The sequence below is a fragment of the Papio anubis genome, chromosome 14 (genome assembly GCF_008728515.1).
Source record: "Papio anubis isolate 15944 chromosome 14, Panubis1.0, whole genome shotgun sequence".
Classification (NCBI taxonomy): domain Eukaryota; kingdom Metazoa; phylum Chordata; class Mammalia; order Primates; family Cercopithecidae; genus Papio; species Papio anubis.
In genome coordinates this window covers 100,295,867-100,315,478 of record NC_044989.1, presented here as the reverse complement: position 1 = coordinate 100,315,478, position 19,612 = coordinate 100,295,867, and the positions used below count along the sequence as shown (strand labels likewise).

General features: G+C 39.1%; 1 protein-coding gene and 1 long non-coding RNA gene across 2 annotated transcripts in view; one reads left to right on the top strand and one right to left on the bottom strand.

Annotated features, from left to right (window-relative positions):
* SLC9A4 (solute carrier family 9 member A4) overlaps positions 1–9,404 on the top strand; it is a 64,526-nt gene extending 55,122 nt beyond the window's left edge. Inside the window, exons 10-12 of the mRNA XM_003909063.5 lie at positions 174–305; positions 1,332–1,419; positions 7,200–9,404. Coding sequence (XP_003909112.2) covers positions 174–305; positions 1,332–1,419; positions 7,200–7,558 — 579 coding nt within the window. The 3' untranslated portion in view covers positions 7,559–9,404. The remainder of the gene's footprint in view (positions 1–173; positions 306–1,331; positions 1,420–7,199) is intronic.
* Positions 1,146–19,612, bottom strand: part of LOC116270367 — a 62,334-nt gene continuing 43,867 nt past the window's right edge. The window contains exons 3-4 of the long non-coding RNA XR_004178415.1: positions 7,149–7,306; positions 1,146–1,477 (exon numbers count right to left, since the gene is read on the bottom strand). This is a non-coding gene — a long non-coding RNA (uncharacterized LOC116270367). The remainder of the gene's footprint in view (positions 1,478–7,148; positions 7,307–19,612) is intronic.

Here is a 19,612-nt window from a genome sequence, read left to right as displayed (position 1 = left end):
CTTTTCTTCCTAGGACTGAAACTTGCTCATTCGTAATCAAGGCAAATGCTTAGCTGACCTCCAAGGTGCTCACCTGTTCTCTTGGTCTTAGGTTCCTGATGTTTCCATGGCTTCCTTGGCTGAAAGTTGTATGAAGGAGTCCTTACGTATTTGACATTCCATTTTCTCTGCAGACCCTGTCCTACAACAAATATAACCTCAAACCCCAAACAAGTGAGAAGCAGGCTAAAGAGATTCTGATCCGCCGCCAGAACACCTTAAGGCAGAGCATGAGGAAAGGCCACAGCCTGCCCTGGGGAAAGCCGGTACACTGGGGCTGGGGACTGGGACATTCCTTCAGTCTGCAAGTGTTTGTCACCTGCTGAGCCTGTTCCTGTACAGGATCTCACATGCGTGACCATCAATATTTACACAAACAAAACCCCACCTTGTTACCTGAGGGATCCTAAGGCAAGAGTGCAAGACACCAGAGCAACCTTTTTCTCTGGGTTCAGAATCTTAGGGACTGAAGGCATCTGCCCATAGGGTGCTGCCCTCCAGGGTGGGTCAAGGACTGCAATGCACTTGATGTGCTGTGAGTCCAGACCCAGACCTTATGGTGACCAGGTACTGACCATGCCCTTCAGTCCTCATGGTCAGTACCTGGTCTGACTCCTGGGCTCACCTTCACATCAGCCACTGTGTTCCTGCACTCTTCCCATTGAGGCCATAACAAACCAGTCTTACCTGCAGTTTGGATGGAGGCTGGGTGAGAAGCAGGCCCTAATCTCAAACCTATCCTCAGTGGGGATATGGGAGTAACTTTGAAAGGTTGCTAATGGTCTCTTTTGTCATGAGAGGGAAAGGAAATACATATTGGAGACTGGTGTGGTCTGCTTTCTCAAAACAAAAAAACTAAAAGCCAGTAATCCAAACAAGATGCCACAGAACAGGTCTGTGTTCCTCCCTTTATTTTATTTTATTACTTTTGAGATGGAGTCTCGTTCTGTCATCCAGACTGGAGTGCAGTGGGTGGTGTGATCTCAGCTCACTACAACCTCTGCCTCCCGGGTTCATACGATTCTCCTGCCTCAGCCTCCCGAGTAGCTGGGATTACAGGTGCCCGTGACCATGCCCTGCTAATTTTTGTATTTTTAGTAGAGACAAGGTTTCACCATGTTGGCCAGGCTGGTCTTGAATTCTTGACCTCAGGTGATCCGCTCACCTTTGCCTCCCAAAGTGCTGGGATTAGAGGCGTAAGCCAAAGTGTCTGGCCCTTCCCTTTATTTGCCATGTGAAGCTCTGAATTGAGGCAGCTTATTCTGCTTTTTCTTTCTACTTGCTACCCACAGGCTGGCACCAAGAATGTTCGCTACCTCTCCTTCCCCTACGGGAATCCTCAGTCTGCGGGAAGAGACACAAGGGCTGCTGAGTTCTCAGGTAAGCTGCATGCCTGGCTTCTCTGCTGCTTTTCTGTAAAGGGTCAGATGGTAAATATCTGTGGGTGTGGAACAAGAGGCAACATTAAGAACATTATGTAGGTTACTTACATGATAAGAAAAAGAAGAAAACAACTTCTTTTATAGATGAAACTCATAACTTTGTTTATGAACACTGAAATTTGAATTTCATACAATTTTCACTTTTCATGAAATATTATCTTCTTTTAATTTTTTCAGCCCCTTAAAAATGTACTAACCATTTGTAGCTGACAGGCCATATACAAAGAGGAAGTAGGCCAGATAGAGCCCAAGGGTCATAATTTGATCACATCTTGAAGAAATGTGAAAGGGATGTTTTGCTGAAGTTCTAGTATTTACCCACCATTTAAGTATGAGCAGAATTCTCCAAACCTGGCTTAATTTCACTAAAATGATTTCACCAGACCTACTGATTAAATGTTTTCCATTTAATATTTAATTAAGTGGAATTCTTAGAATTATTGAAACTTTATTATTCTAATAAAAGCAAAGTTACTATTTTTATGTGTGTATAAAACGATTTGCTATTAGCAAAAGGTGACATAATATGTGTAACATGCCATTTATCTATTTTTATTTTCCTAACTTTTAAGTGTTAAAATCATGTTGGAAATTCAAATAAACTAAACATAGGATTTTAGTATTTAATCTTTAAGGAGTATATGTAATTACTTCAAAATGAAACTTTTTTCTGATTTAAAAACATACTTGATACAAAATTAAAATCATTCAGTAGAGAAAAGCATGAAAAAGAAAGTTAGAAGCACTTGCAACCTCAATGCCAAGGTATAATCACCATAGAATGTTTTGGTGAGCATCCTTCTAGAATTCTTCCTATACCTGCCTGATCCCACACTACTCATATTGACACCTCCCCCCACAAAAAAATCACAAAAACATTGCATCATATTATACACAAAAATCAAAGTATAGTCATTGTTTTGCAATTTTTATAAATTGCCTAGTTCACTGAACAAATGTTGTACATAGGTTTCCATGCCAGTAGATGTGGATCTAATACTCATTTTTAATGAGTTAATAAGAATTACATGCATGTGCCAAAGCTTATTAAGCTAGTTCCTAATTAATACTTAAGGTATTATCAACTTTTAATAAAGATAAACAACGATAAATAATAAGGACTCCTGACCACTTGTGATTGGTATTTTCACAAATAAGCAATTATTCCCTTAGTATATTTTCCTGGAAGTAAAATTTTGAGGTCAAATTCATATAGATTTAAATTTTTACAGATATTGTCAAAACACCATCACAAAAGATTATGTCACTAATTTGCCCTCACAACAACAGTCTGTAAGAATGATCTTTTCCTAATACCACTGGGCTGTTGTCAAACTTTTGAGTAATCTGTGATATGATAGCATAAAATTTATATGCCAGATTTAATTCATATGAATCTCTTTGATTTTTAGTGAAGTTGAACATCTTTCACATTTTGGAAACAATGATATTTCTTGGGGTGAAGTTTTCTGTTTCTGCCTTTGCTCATTTTTTGTTTTGTTTTGTTTTGTTTCTATTTGGTTGTTGATTTTCTTGAGATGAATTTGAAGAACCCTATATAACAAGGGTTCTTCATCCATTTTCTCTCCTAAATGATGCCAATGATTTATTTTTTTGAGGCCAGTCTCTCTCTGTCACCCCGGCTGGAGTGCAGTGGAACGATCTCTGCTCACTGCAACCTCTGCCTCTTGAGTTCAAGTGATTCTCCTGCCTCAGCCTCCTGAGTAGCTGGGATTACAGGCATATGCCACCACACCCGGCCAATTTTTGTATTTTCAGTAGAGACGGAGTTTCTCCATGTTGGCCAGGCTAGTCTTGAACTCCTGACCTCAGGTGATCTCCCAGCCTGGGCCTCCCAAAGTACTAGGATTACAGGCATGAGCTACCGAGCCTGGTCAATAGTTTAATTTTTAAAAATAATCTTCCTGGTACAAATAACCTGGAACCAGTTTTGTTATTTGAGTGAGAAAACAAGAAAGTGTCACCGTTATTTTTTTTTTAATTTAAAGTTTTTTAGAAAAAAATTTTAAAAAGGGACAGGGTCTCTCTATGTTGCCCAGGCTGATCTCTAACTCCTGGGCACAAGGGATCCTCCTGCCTCGCCCCCTAACATGCTAGGATTACAGGTGTGAGCCCCCATGCCTGGACGACAGTTATTTCTTAAGAGACGAGCATCAATACCGCATGACTAAGGTAGCAGGAGATGACCACGGAGCAGCCTCATTTGAGCACTAATGAACAAATCTTAAATAAGCATTAGAAACAAAATACAGCAAAACATTAAAAGTACAATACACCTTGCAAAGTGGGTTTATTCCAGAATTTGAGAGTCGTTTAACGTTTGGAAACATACATACATGATTCACTAGACTAATAAACAGGTCACAGGATCCTAGCCTTTTAATAGATGTCCTCACTAAAGGATATCTCAGTCACACTTTCAGTCAAAGCCATAAAATGCCAGGAAAAAAATAGACAGAGTCTATATGAAGGAAAAATAAAATTCTACTTCTCCACACTGTCATTTCTGGTCTATGAAGAGGATAATATTGGTTCCCTCCATATGCAATTGTATTGTCCTGATGCAAAGCCAGTCTCATACATGCAGGGTACACATATGAACAGGTACATAAAGCCACTAGAACAGAGCCTGGAACTAAGTAGATGTGCAAGAAATATTAGTCGTTATTACTATTACTACTTAGGGACTTAAGGAAGCCTTGACTTGGATAAATACAGATGTTCTTGGAAAGAAAGACAACGCTTCACAATGTCGCTTCTACATGAATTAATTCAGACTTGGAATGAACTGTTAGTCCCAGTGATTTCTTTTCTTTTACGTATACTCGGCTGGTTCTAAATTTCAACTAGGTGAATAAAGAGAGTGGTTAAACTAGAAATCTGAGGGAAAAGTAATGAAATAGCACTTATGTTAGCAGTTTTCTTTAATAAGTTTTAAAGATGGGAAATCAGTGCTCTGCAATACGTTATGAGTCGTATGTCTGTAGGATTTTATATACTTGTTCCTGTTTGTCATGGAAACTTATGCCTGTATATGCAGACTCATTTCTGGCTTGCTTGGAATTAACTCTACTGTGAATAATTTGTAATTTCTGTGGTTGTGATTTATGAAAAATAATAAACCATGATACATTTAAAAAGGATTATAATAATGATGAGGATAAGGCTGAGACGGTCCTCAATGTGTAGCCAAGCACAATTGATCACTGGAATCCTTCTCGCCAAACCCGAAGTCTCTCTCCACCAGGAGAATGGCTGGAGGGGATCTAGGGGAGACAGTGGAGACTCTTGTTCTGCAGGCAAGCAGTCCCTGGCTAACCCGCCTGAAACTTGGAGAATGCTTCCCTTCCTAGCTCTCCCCTTGCCCTCCAGGGTCAGGACTTTTCTTGTTCTGGATGTCTTGGAGCTCCATGCTGGTTTGGAGGACTTCACATGCTCTTTCGGGGCTCTTTTGCCTTTAGGGCTCACTTAGTGTTATAAGTAGAGAGGTCTTGCCTGGAAACCCCTTAAATGACGAGGCTGCTTAGAATCCATGTGCATTGAGGCAGATGAAAAAGCTCTGGAGATGAACGGTGGTGATGATAACATGACAATGTGAATGCACTTCATGCAATGAACTGTACACTTATTTACAGTTAGACAAAAAAAATGGTTAAAATGATCAATTTTGTGTTATGTATATTTTACCACAAGTTTAAAAAATATGGAGGTGGGGAGGGTTGCACCCCAGGTTTGGGTGTCTGAACAGTGTATCCTGCATCAGGTAGTTCATCCTCTATGTGCTGGGGCTCGCCCTGCACTGAGCAGAAGCACCTTCCTTATTTCTCCTTTCACGCCAGGGTGCCCATGTCCAGAAGTTCAGGCTGTCGGTCAGGTGGGAGGTAAAAGAACAGATACTCAGATGTTGTTGACAAAGTATCCACTGCTCTGCCTGGAACTGCACTGCCTGGGTGCCCATATGGAGGAGAGTTACGCAAAAAGGACGAAACACAGTCCTCACTCTTCCTTTTTCTGCCTTCTGCTTTCCAGCCAACTTCTTCCTTCAATTTTGGGCAGCTCTAAGCTGAGCGAAACTTTGCAAGTCACACACCCATGCCTCTTCCTAGAGCTTGGAGTCCACTGTAAAATAACCCAGAGGGTGGTCGGGAAACCGAAACCACGACTAAGATCTGTCCACTGATGGGGCGTTCAACAGGAAAGCTTAGAGTGAGAGAACAGGGTTTGGGGGCAGAAGCCTCCAGGCCATTGCTTCCTTAGCTAGTGCTTCAAGCACCAAGGATCCAGAGGGACTGGTCCCAGGCCTCGTCACAGAGCACACATTAAAGGAGAGTCATGGAAAACAATGGACAGATATATTAATTAATGTTTTCTTTATTGAAAGAAGTTGGTCTCCCTTGCCCAATTTCCAAGTTACCTTCTTAGTATAATTGGGTCACATTTTAGAGAAACATTACTGAACAGAATATTTTAAGATTTTCAGGTGTCCCACATTCCAAATACATTTTTTCGATGTAAATCTTTGGGCATATTCATTCTAGACGTGGAGTTTTTGTTTTGTTTTTTAGGAGGAAGAGTGAGAGAAGGAACACGGCTTTCAGATTTAAATATAAATGTCTGAAAATACCTAAGTCCTTAGGAGAATTTTTAAAGGGAAAATAAATTTATGAGGCTAAGACTTTGAGGAAATGAGAGGAAATGAGATATGTGAGAAATATTCCTTTAAAGATGTGTGCACATTGAAGTGGGGACAAGACAATGTCCTAGAGATGGGTTAGGGGTCTGGAAGAGAATCCAAGAGGGGACATTGTATACACAGCTGCTGGCTTCCCTCGCACGAGGTAGCCCTCCCTCTTGCACGTGGATACACCAAGGAGGCATGATGGTAAGAAGTGGATTTGAAGCTGGGCAGGCTCTGCTCAAACTCTGGTCCCATATTCACCAACTTGTGATATTGAGCATTGCTTAACCTTGTGAAACCTCAGCCACTTTACCTGTGAGATTCATAACTTTACTCACCTGGAAGGGCCGCGATGAGGATTCAATGGCATGATATATGTAAAAGGATGAGCACAGTGACAGACATATAGTAAATTATCAGGAAAGGGAAGTTCCCATCAAGTGCCAGTCATAGTCTGTCACCTGCTTACTCCTCTGAAAGGAGGGCATCCGGTCACACCCTGGTCTCTGCTGTGGCTCCCTCCTATCCCCCTTTCTCCAGGACTGACTTTTTCTGTATCAAAGATTGGAATTCAGATGTAATGCTTTCTGGTAACCACTGATGAAAGAGCAAACCAAGATAAAAGCAACCACTTTCAGATGGCTGCACCACATAACCTTCTGTGTAGCGCTGGCTTTGGACAAGACCAAGTATCTTTGTGTCCCATGGTTTATGTCTATGGCCAACTGATCTGATTCTGTAAAAAGCCACGACCTTACTTGCCTGGGGAGACTGGCTTGATACACCATTTTTCATGCATTTCTATTTATTTATGACACTGCACTTATAGCTTCTGTCCTCCCATCTGCTTCGGGCAGTGTCCTCGAGAAGGAAAAATTGTGCTGATAAGAAAGTTGAGTGTAGAGCTGAAACCTCAGGCAAGGGTTTGCTTCACTCTGACTTCCTGCCATGTGGATATTAAGTCTTACCTTTGATCTTAAGTCCTGTTCCTTCCTCTTCTTGCCATGATGTTTTCCTAGATGATGACAGCAGCGATCCAGGATCCCCATCCATCATGTTCAGCGCACTCTCTCGGATAGGGTCGCTTCAGAAACAAGAGGCGCAAGAAATAATCCCGATGAAGAGCCTACACAGAGGAAGGAAGGCATTCAGCTCTGGTTATCAAAGAAACACAAGCCAAGAAGAGTACTTGGGTGGAGTAAGGAGGGTGGCTTTAAGGCCCAAACCTCTGTTTCATGCAGTGGATGAGGAGGGTGAGTCTGGAGGGGAGAGTGAGGGCAAGGCCTCTTTGGTCGAGGTTCAGTCGAGGTGGACAGCTGACCGTGGACACAGCAGGGACCATAACAGGTCCCACAGTCCTTTGCTCCAAAAAAAATAGTGTTATTGTCCACAAGATTGTTTTGGTGTTTCTCAAGAGTCTGTCTTCCTGTGACTGTGAAAGAAGGATTTCTGGAATTCAGAATAGAGCTATTGAGTTTGCCGTTTTGAAGCTGTTAGACATCGATCTATAAGCAGCAGGAAGATTTTTTCCAAGGACTGGGAGCAGACTTGCAGGCTCTTCCATGTTCTTAGTGTGGGATACCTTTAGATGAATTGCCGGTGAGTGAGAGAAGTTAATCACCCCAGGAATTAGACACTAAGAATTCCTAAGAACTTTCTATCACAAGCATCGGATCCAAGCCATATATTGAAATACAAATGTGATTGGTCAGTAATTCACATTGCCAATATGCATATGCAACTTATAATCCAATTAGAACTAGAAGAGCCTTTGAAGTCACCTGACTCAGCCCCCTGTGTTTATAGAAAAGGACATGTAGTCCCTGTGAACTATGGTGAGTTCATAGTCAGATTGCCCTCCCTCCAAAATGAAACTGATTTGATTTTGATTTCACATTCAATATGCAATAATTATGTTTTATCAGAGATAAAATTTGTTATGAATTTGCTTTATTTAGTCAGTAGCAATGATAGATGTGATACACACTATAGGATTAATCTGTGAACAATGGGGTTAAGGTCTATTTCATAATTGGAATATTTATTTTAAAAATGAACATTAGAAACAAAACAGCCATAAACAGAGTTTAATAGCAATGACATCAACAACACGTATTTATTAGGGGTGCATTTGTAGGGTGTGACATTTTACTCGAGGGTATAAAACTATTTTTCAATTTCATTTTCCATCCCCATTATCTCTGAATTTGACCTTGAATCTCACACTCCAGCTCTTCAATTTTACTCACTTGTTGTCTTCTCTTCTGGCCACCAGTAGGTTAACAAACATTTATCAAGCATTGTTATTGGGCGAAATGACTAATGCAACTAACCAAATACCCTTTTGCCATCACTGTTTTTGGCATCTCTACCATCCTCAGCTTATTTAATCTTATATGTCTTTAAAGGCCATGATCAAGGGCATCCTCCATCCCTAGACCAGCCTTTACCTTCTCCCTTGGTGCCCCACATCCCTTTGGATATGCTATATGCCTTATCTGTGAATTATGTCTATGCATACACACGTGGGTCTGTTCTGGTGGTCAGTGGGCTGAAGGACAGGGAGGACAGTTTGTTCATTTTAAATTTTATCCATTTATCTGTTGGGTTTTTTATCTCACCCCTTTACCTATTTTGTATTTTTTGGCTTTTTTTTCCATCTTTTTCTGTTATCGGTTATCACAGTGCCTTGTGCCTGGTAGATTATAAATGTTAAACTGACAATAGTGTTTTAGATCTGTAATGGGCATTTGAAAAGGCATAATCAGGCATTTTTATTTTGTAGATGATAAAAATGAGGTCTTGAGATGCTCTCTGATGCCAGCTCAGAGTTTGTTTTTCCCTGAGGGATGCTTGCTTGTCCTCTAATATAACCGGTGGATGCTAGTTACTAAAGACATGTGCTTTCTCCTGAATGTATCTTTTTTTATGACTTGAACTCATTTTCCTGCTGCAGTGGTAGAAAGGCCATCAAAGAAGCCCATTTGTCTTTCTCCTTCCAAACCTGAAATATAAAGCTGCTTCTAAATTGTCTAAATATCTTGATTTTAATAAAAATTACACGCTATCAAATAACAGTAATCAGCCTAAAGGGATAGAAGCACACATAAAACTCAGGAATCTTTGGTTTTGTCTTTGGTTTTTTGTTTGTTTGTTTGTTTGTTTGTTTTTTGTTTTGTGTTGTTTTTTCTGTCACCCAGACTGGAGTGCAATGACATGATCTTTGCTCATTGCAACCCCTGCCTCCCGGGTTCCAGCAATTCTCCTGCCTCAGCCTCCCAAGTAGCTGGGACTACAGGTGCGTACCACCACATCCGGCTAATTTTGGTATTTTTAGTAGAGACAGGGTTTCGCCATGTTGGCCAGGTTTGTCTCCAACTCCTGACCTCAAGTGATCTGCCTACCTTGGCCTCCCAAAGTGCTGGGATTACAGGCATGAGCCCCTGCACCCAGCCAGATTTTGTTCTCTTTGTTTAAAGAAATAAGCAATCAACAACAAAAGAAAAAAACTGTGCTCCATGAAAGAAAGGCAGTGGGCCATTATCCTTAAACCATAGATGGAGATACAGCAGCAGAGAGAAGTCATCAGAATTCACCTTTCCAGTGCCATTAAGGAAACGAACTCTTGAGACCTGAAGTGTCCCCACATCCCTTACTGGACTCTGTCCATACAACAACAAGATATCCATTGCGAAGGCCCCTTCCAGGAGCAGCCGGCAAGGTCTAAGAATCAGTGGACTCTATCTAAACTCTCCTGTTTTACCCTGAGATGCTGGTGCCATTAAGGTGAGGCGTGGTATGACTTAGTAGAGTAGAACATTACCCTTTAGTTGGTAGAGGTCATAATGGAGTTGTTTTCCCCAAGGACATGTGTTCATCTAGACAGATAGGCATGGCTGTTCAAGCTTGGAAAGAGGCCCTGAAGCTACTTCCTAAAACTCGTGGCAGGTTGAAGGCCCCAGTGATGCTGTGGTGCTGGTGGCTCTGTCAGACATGGAGAGCTTACGGCCAAAATGGCCTCTGTATTTCATCATCCACTATTGTCTGAAAATGCAGTGTGATTTGATCTTCCCTCCATACCCTCTGGAAGGGCAGTGCACTTTGGAGATTGGTTGAGTGTACAGCAGCTAGCCCAGGAATGCTCTGGTTATCAATTTCACATGATGAGTTTTTCCAAGAGGCACCCAGCAGTGCAGCAGAGGGGATATTCTCTTGAGTGTCAAGGACAGCCTGGTGCTTCTTCCCTACTTCCTGCTGAAAGGAAATTAAATTGCATTCAGTTTCCTATTTTGAGCCTGGCTTCTGGTCCACTAAACAGTCAACATTCTCTGCCAATGGGCCCAAAGAATTTGTCCTTTTATTTTCAACCTAAAAAAAAAAAAAAAAAAAAAAAATCATGCACAACACACACAATCCTAATTTTCTTCTAAGAGTTTTTGTTTTTGTTTTGTTTGTCTTTAACTTTCTAAAATCTAGTTATATTATTAGCCTGAAGGGTCTTGGGTTTCAGTGAATTTCTGAAGTTGAGTAAAGTATCATTTCTTTTTTTGTTTTTCCTATATAGTAGGCTTCCACTTTAAAGATTTTCCACACATTTATGGTGTTTGGGATATGGTAAATGTTCTTATTCGTCCTCCTCAAGTCTGACATGATGCCATGGGCACCTCTCCTGTGTTTAACCTACCTGCTAGAACAGAAACATTGGCTTATAAGCGAATCCGCTATGACAAAGTAGAGAATGAGATTCTGGACACTTTATTATGTGTCCTTTATTCTTTTCTTTCTCTCACAAAGTCTCTATACTGTGCTTCTCTGAGAAAGTTGAAGGGTCATGGGAGGCAGAGTTGGAATTACCACCCGAGTTTCATGATAAAATTACTTTTCCTGTAGAAGAGGTGACTACTAAGGCAGAATTCAAGTCTTCAGCCTGGAATGTTGATTTCAATTTGCAGAGAAGCCCCGTGAATATGGCCTCACCTATCAAGATGCCTGACACTATGATCATTTAGATTTTCAATAACATAGTTATTTCAAAGCCCAGGCTATGAAATCAGACCACTTGTAGCTGAGAGACTTTGGGGAAGTTAATTGTCATACTTAGGCTGAAATTTATCAATGGATAAAATAGGGTAGTAATTTTATCTACCTCATAGAATGATTGTGAGGATTAAATGAGATAATACACGTAAAATTTTCAGCTTAGATTTTTTTTTTTTTAATAGAAGAGTTTGATCACTATTAGCTATAATTATTTAGGCTAAAATACATGTGCTTATGAAGGAGGACATACATTGCTTTAATTATGTGAACTGAGACTGAGACTTCTGAAAGCTAGCTGGATTGGCAGAAGAGAGGATATTTGAGGGAGCAAGGGAGAAGATGTGACAGAAATAGAGAACATCGCCACCTTGATCCCAGCTCTACCTGGACACATTTCTACCCAGCATCCATCAATCAAGAGCAGACCAAAGGTGGGGCTTGAATATGGAGTCACATCTTTCAACCAAAACACAACTTCATCTTGATTGTTTTTAGGTCATTACCTCAAATATCAGCAATATTGCTTTTTTGTTTGCTGGCTTGCTTTTCACGTAGATACCCTGGTATACAGTTCTAATCTTGATTCACTCCCAGAGAGACCATGGCGTTGCTTCTGTATACTTTGATGGGCACACAGTGAGGAAAAGGGAAACCTGTTTGTTGAGAAATAATTCAATGGAGTTTTAATTCCCCAGTTTGGAATTTCATTTCTATAAGAGACCTTCCCTCCAAAAAAGTGATTCTTTTAACTTGTGAATATTAACTAAAGAGATAAGTGTTTAAGCACTTTTAGTATGGAACCAAATAGTTTCTGGTACATTTCATAATGTTGCAAAATTAGGCAAAGTAAAATTTTCTTAATAAATGAAGTCAATGAGTGTATTGATGTTGTTTAAGGTTTTTGCAAGTCTATCCACAAATAAAACAGGTGGTTTCTTGTAGTTTTAAATTGTTTTTGTTTTAATTATTTTTCTGGCTAAACTCTGTCAAGTATCTCATTTCTAATTCCTCCTGAGAAAACCCAGCAGTGCAGACAGAACGCTTCTTTCAGGACATCAGTCACTGTTAATTGCTAATGGGGCCATAAGCTAAGGGGAATAAAAGAGATGCCTGCATCAGTGCTAGCCACTGCTGTAATTAGCAAGTGATGTGCCCTTTCATCTGTGCACAATAATTGATTTAATAAATTCTTTTTCTTTCTGAGGCTCTAATGAGCTTCCAAGCCAGGGGTACCCAAGTAAGTACGGCAGGTTAGAAACACAATTTCCTTTGCCTAGTCTTCTTCAAGTTGGGCTTTACTCAACAAATTAACTAAAAACCATGTTGTGGACTGAACCAAAACTATTTCCTTAATAATACAGATCTTAAATTGAAATAGGTGGTCCTAAAATCAAGGTATTTACTCTGTGTTCTAAGAAATCAATCTTGAATGGAGTAGTGATAGCCAACATTTTTAGAGTGCTTACCATGTGCCAGGCACTATTAAAATGCTTTACATACTAGTTTCAGTACATCTGAAATGAAGGGAAATGAGTTTAGAGAGATTAAGTAACAGGTCCAAGGTCTCCCTAATTTTAAGGAAGACCTTAGACAACAGGTCTGTCTTGGCTCACAACCACTGACCTCAATTTCCTCCTTGAGCAGAATTGGGAATTTAATAAGTGACTCAGATCTACACAAAATTCTTTCTTGCTTGGGAAAGATCCAATAGGAAAAAAACAGAGAAGCTCCATCTTGCCAAAAAAGAACTTTGCTTTAAAGTGGACATGTAAATACAGTGGAAACTGTTGTCGTTTTGAAAATTTGTTTTTATAAACTTAATGAATGATGTAAAAATTAGATGATAAGCAAGATTGCTAATTTGAGTCATTATGTTTTTGTTTTTGAGGACTCATAAAATGTTCTGGTCTGATTTTAAATTGAGTTTCTTTTTGAATTTCAATTATACGTTGTTTCCAAAGAACTTTTTCATGGTTCCCAAATGAGTCCCTGGCCAGATAATGTCCACAGTTCTCGGCAACGTTGAAACATGAACTATGTTGTTTACTTAGAATGGACACATAAACCAACATTTCCACTGAAGAAAATGGGAGGGGATAAGGAGAATGACTTCAACTATTGAAGCATTCATACAATATTTGCAAAAGAACTTATAATCTTGGCAAGCACTTTGTCAATAATTGAACATATACTATATGCTCATAATTTTACTAAGTACTCTATATATATACTTCAAAAATTTAATTCTCATAGCAATCTTATAGAGTAGTTATTATGTTTATTCTCCCCACTGTACAGAGGAGGAAACTGAGTCTCAGCTAAGTTAACACAAAGGACATACAGCTAGTAAGTGGCAGTTATCATTTAGAGCCACCTGTTTCCAATGTCACTAACTCTATCCGCTAAGCTGTAGTTACCCTCATAACTATTCTAGAGAATACACTGCAAAAAAAAAGAATATGCTTTTTGCCACCATCCTTTGAATTTTAAAGGTTACTTTACCAAACCAGATAAAATTTAGGTCTTGTTTAACTGCTGCTGCCACAGCTCCAAGCTTCCTTTCCGTTTTACTTGATGCTGAAGTGCTAATTCATGCTCAGAGAGGCTGTGACGAAATCACTCATTCAGGAGTTTGTGTCTTTGGACAAATATAGTGAAGTGAGGCTATGAGTTATGCTTGAATTAAATTATTTTTATTCAGTATTTTTGTTTTCATTGGATTTTATCTTTGAACTAGTGAAAACACTCGCAATTGAGTCAGTTAGAAACTCTTAAAATAAGGGGTCTCTTATCACCATGGCCCTGAGCCAGTCTAAAAAGAAGGAAGGACCCATAGTGTTTCATTTATTTTGTTTTCTTACAGCAACTTTTCTGGGTAACTAAGAGTGAGTGAAACTCCGACCCTGGGTTTCACTGGCGTACTATTTCACCCGTGAAGGCGGCCCTTGTTTTGAGTTCATGCTTGTCCTGGACCTGGTTCAGGAGGCAGCTCTATTATCTAACTGTGCCATCTTTAAAAGGGGTCGTGTAGATGAGGGGGACGGGGGGCGGTGGGAGGGTATCCCCAAAGTTCTAAATGGAGAAGTTAAAAAAACAACCAGTCAGAAAGGAGGATAAATGTTTTGTCCTCCAAAAAAGGATATTCTCAAAAGGAGAGGACAAAAGGACAGGTCCTCACCCAAGGACACGCCCATGGAAAGTCACACAGAGCCGGGCAGTACAGACCAGCCCAACACAGGGTTTAGCAAACAATGCTTGCCCTACCCCACCCACATCCCTGGAGCTGAATTTCAAGTTCTGATTTTAGACAATACAGCTGGAATGTCTGCACTTTCACTTCACAACACATGCCGTTTCAGGCAGCTCTCTGGTAAAAAGAAAAAAAATTGGACAAATATTAAAAGAATGAAAATGAAAATTTGAACAGTAAACTACATCTATGGTGAATTTGGGCAATTAAATTCTTCCAGGCAGAATGAACAGAAAATAAGACATTTTGGGGTACCTCACAAGAGGTTTAGTGGCATAATGACTTGAGGAAGGAGGGTGAATTTATTGGAGGAGAAAAGGTCCTATCATGATTAAATCACAACACTAAGCCTTTCTTGGTATTTAAGGGAGGCTCAGGAAACTTCCATACATAGGAAGATAATTTTACGTTTGATAAATTATTTGCAAGGTTTAGAGTCCTGTCCAGTGTTCTGTACAAGACTCTAAATGCTTTGGATGCCAGACATAAAGAAAGCTCTGGAAAATGTTGCTGCATTCATGTGTCCTGTTAAGTCCTAAGATCTAAATATCTTAGAGCAATGGTTAAACCTTGCTTTAGCACTACAGGGTCAGTTCTTCCAGGCTTCTGAACGATCTCTAGGATTACAGTGAATGTAGTTTACCTTGCAATAGATGTCTTTCCAATAGGTATTAGCTCACCTGTCTGGAGACAACCCTATAGCCTCTCCCTTCAACAAGGCAATAGTTCAGAATCAGCAGGGATGGAGTATTAGCTCACAGCTTAGCAGCTGTGTGGTATTGACCAAGGAAGTCAGTTCCATATCACTGAACTGGGGATAACGACATCTACTCCGTCTGACACATGAAGTGGTTGTGAGACTCGGATGAGGTCAAGAGTTTAGTAAACTCTGAAGTATGGAGCCCTGTATCTGTCTTGAGCAACCAGAAACATTTTTGTGCCTATGAAAGAACTTAAAGAGGAAAAACAAGTGGTTAAGAGCTGGAGTACAAGAGTAAAACAGACCTGAATTTGAATGCTGTTTTGCGGTTTTGTAAAACCTTACTTAGACAATTTGCTTAACCCCTCCAAGCATTAGCAGAATGTTTGACATACAGTTTAGTGCACAGTAAATGTTAGCTATTACCGTATTGATGGTTTTAGATAGTTTTGTAGTTAAAGGTGTGTTAAAGAAAAAAATTATTCAATTACACTTGTTAAGGCACAGTAAGGAAGACTTCATTTGGGAGCATCAGGATAGATATAGAGACCACTGTAACGAGATTTTGCAGTGAGGAACAGAGATTGGGTCCACTCTGATTACAGCACTGGCAGAGTGGGAGTAATTGAATGGGAAATTACTAAGAGGAAACATCAGGGGTAAGGGGGATTCTGGCCAAACCAACCTAACTCTTGCTGAAGACAGGCCAGAGTAATCAGACATCACCTGGGGGATGGTGGGGGACAAGACTCCAATGAGATATTGAGGGTAATCAGGTATGGTGGGGGCTGGGGGTGGTGTTTCTTGCTAAACTGACTTAGCAGTGTTCTTTTCTAAAACAGATTTTATAAGGAGATACACAAAAGGGCCTAGAGAAGGTTTAGCCTCTGCCTAATGTTTGGTCAAACAAAGAATCTTTGGCGGGTGTGGGCTATGGAGTCAGACTGTCTAGATCCTGTGAAAATATATTTTTTAAAAAATATAAAAATCGCTGGGTGCGGTGGCTCAAGCCTGTAATCCCAGCACTTTGGGAGGCCGAGACGGGCGGATCACGAGGTCAGGAGATCGAGACCATCCTGGCTAACACGGTGAAACCCCGTCTCTACTAAAAAAAAATACAAAAAACTAGCCAGGCGACGTGGTGGGCGCCTGTAGTCCCAGGTACTCGGGAGGCCGAGGCAGGAGAATGGTGTAAACCCGGGAGGCGGAGCTTGCAGTGAGCTGAGATCCGGCCACTGCACTCCAGCCTGGGCGACAGAGCCAGACTCCGTCTCAAAAAAGAAAAAAAAATAAATAAATAAATAAAAATCATGACTCTCAAATATAAGATGAACACTTGTCAAAGATACATCCAACTCATTAATTGAGACAACAAATATGATGTTTCCAGCAGTTTGAAGGCAAATACAAAATGCCATTTATAGACAATCAGGAATGCTAAAATTAACTTACAAATAGATGCAAAACAAGCTTTTTGCATGGCGGGAGGGGAAATCAAAAATTGTCTCTCCACCTGATAGAACCATTTGCATGTCTATGAACAAGAATTACTTGGCAATGTCAACAGTTTTCTATAATTTTCAGAGTTGTAATTGGCTGAAAGACAACAAAATAATTCATAGAAAATGAAAGACTAAAATGACAGTGGTTGGAGCAGATTAAAGTTAGTCTAGAAATCAGAGAAAGTGAAATATTTTGATACCCTAATGTTGTAAACTTAAATTTTACTTTTGTAAGAACCGATGGGAAATACTATCACTCAGAAAGGGCCAGTTCCTCTGGCAGAGGGGTGAGCTTCATCTGGATTATTGCCTACGGCTCAACTTTGCATCTCATTCAAATTTGACTCCTTTGTGCTTTCAATAGATTCAACCTTTAAATAATTCACTTAATATATTGATCCAACTATTTCTTAAGAATAAGATAATCAGCACCCTTCATACAATTATTACTAACTGTATCAACAAATACTATGGGATTCAGTTCGTTTGTCTATTTAAACACCATTTTTACCCCATGAATTGTCATTATGGATTTATGTTTGCTTCTAAGATATGCCCAACTTTTGCAAAGCTGTCTAAAGTCAGTGAAAAGTTTTTCCTTTCTGTTGTTCAGATTGTTTGTTTTGATGTATTGATAATAGAACTCATTAGACTATGGGACCTTAGACAAGTTACCATAGCTCTTTGAACCTTTATTTATTTTATTGATTTATAAAGTGGTGATAATAATATTACCTCTGATGTTAAAAAATAAAATTTATGTAAAACCCCAGGCAAAGAATCTACTGAGCACTAATTTTTTAAAAATTGTTACCCTTCCCTCTATGTCTCTAGGAAGTCTGTGTGTGTGACTGTGTGTGTGTTTATAAGAGAGAGAGAGAGAGAGAGAGAGAGAAATGAAGGCACTAACAATATTTTCTTTGTGTAACTTGTTCACAGAACTCTGAGATCTTCCTTGAATGAGAGTTCTGTGTGTACCTCATGGCCCTGTTGGGATTAGGTGTGGAACAGGAAAGGAAGATAGACATGGACAATTTCCCCCACAGCTCCTAGTGAGTGGGGGCTATTGTTGACAGCATTGACAAAACTGAATCAATATTGTCCTGATTGTCTTTTATATCTTTCAAGACAAAACACAAATAACATAATTAAGTTCTTTGGCATAAGACAACCCATAATAAACACTTAAATGGAATCAATGCCACTGGCTTGGTGTTCTGCCTGAATGCACAGGAGAAAACATTTGAATGAGATGCAAAATTCAACAGCAGGCAATAATCTGGATGAAGTTTATCCCCTTCACCAGAAGAAGTGGAATTTTCTGGGGTGGTGGTACTTCTATAAGTTTCAACAAAAGCACGTAGGCTGGTGACCTATCTGAGTGCTCATGGATCCAGCTATCTGCATGAGTATACATGGCGTTGCTGATCTAAGAGCATGTGGGGCTGGTGATCTGTCAATGCACATGGAGCTGGTGATCTGCCTTCCTGTGTATAGTTGTCCTCTCATGGTCACAAAAGCTCCCATCTGCATTACTTAGCTTCAATTGATCTATGTGTTCTCTATAGTTATTATTTCTTTTGTGGTTGTTGGGATTAAAAGAAACACTTTCTAGTATGAGAAATTTTCACATATATAAAAGTAACAAGATGATGATAATTAGTACCTCTATATCCATCCCTAGCTTCAATAAATATTAACTCATGGCCAATCTTAATTTCAGCTATACTCACACTTGCTATCACATTCACCAAATTATTTTGATGTGAATTTTCAGGCAATGCATAAATTTATATGTAAATATTTTAATATTTGTCACTAAAAATAATATTTTGAAGATCAAGTTAAAACAAAAATCTGTTAGCACATTTCATAAAGGTTAACTAAGGTTGGCCAGAGAATTAACAAAATTTTCAAGGTTGAAGTAATAAAAAATTGCTCTTTTTGTAGTATATAACATTTGATACATAAGAATAATATATGGAATCATGTGTATATTACTGAGCAAGACAGTAAAATAAACACACATGAGCCTACAACCTAGTTGAAGGACTACACAATTCCTATGTTAATGAGTATGTTCTTTCTCTATCCTATTTTTCTTTCTTTTAGAAGCTAACAAAATGTGTAATTTCATAGTTTAAGTAATTTTCAATGGGAAAATACTTCAGATATCACATTTTCATAGGTCACCAATATTCTGAATCTCACATTTATTATTCTATGTTTATGTTTTTATACTAGATGTGTTCCTTTCTATAGGACATACTGTTCCATTTTGTTCATTTTCAGACTTTAGAAAAATGGCTTTATGCCACATGTAATATTTTGAAACCGACATTTGTTCAGTATTTATTGTTTCTAAGATTCATCTATATTGTTGCATTTAGCTATAGAGTTCCTTCATATTTTACTGTTGCATAAAATTTCATTGTGAGAATATACTAGAGTTTCTCTATTCTATATTTTAAAAATCCAATGTTCTCTAAGAAAAGTTCCTAAAAATACAATTGCTGCATCATAGAGTATCTGAATAGTAAAATTCAGAAGATAATGCCAAGTAATATGGGAAAAGGGTGTTAGTGTCCTTCTTTTACATTTATACCATTTCTTGGTATTATTGAACATTTTTTCACTGAGAAATGGTATACCAGTTATTTTGGAGAAAATTATACAACTTTTTTGGAAAATATTAATGAAGACCCAATTGAAGACAGAAGATGGATAAGAAGACTCAATATAATAAATATATTAATGAATATATCTAATTAATATAAATAACATATTAGTTTCCCTACATGGGATTACACATTTAATGAAATTTCAATAGAAATATCCACGGGTTTAATATGACACTTGAAGGTAATTTTTAAATTTATGTAAAAGCGCAAAGTCTCAAAAATAGACAAGGCACTTCAGAAGAAGAAGATTTGGGAGACT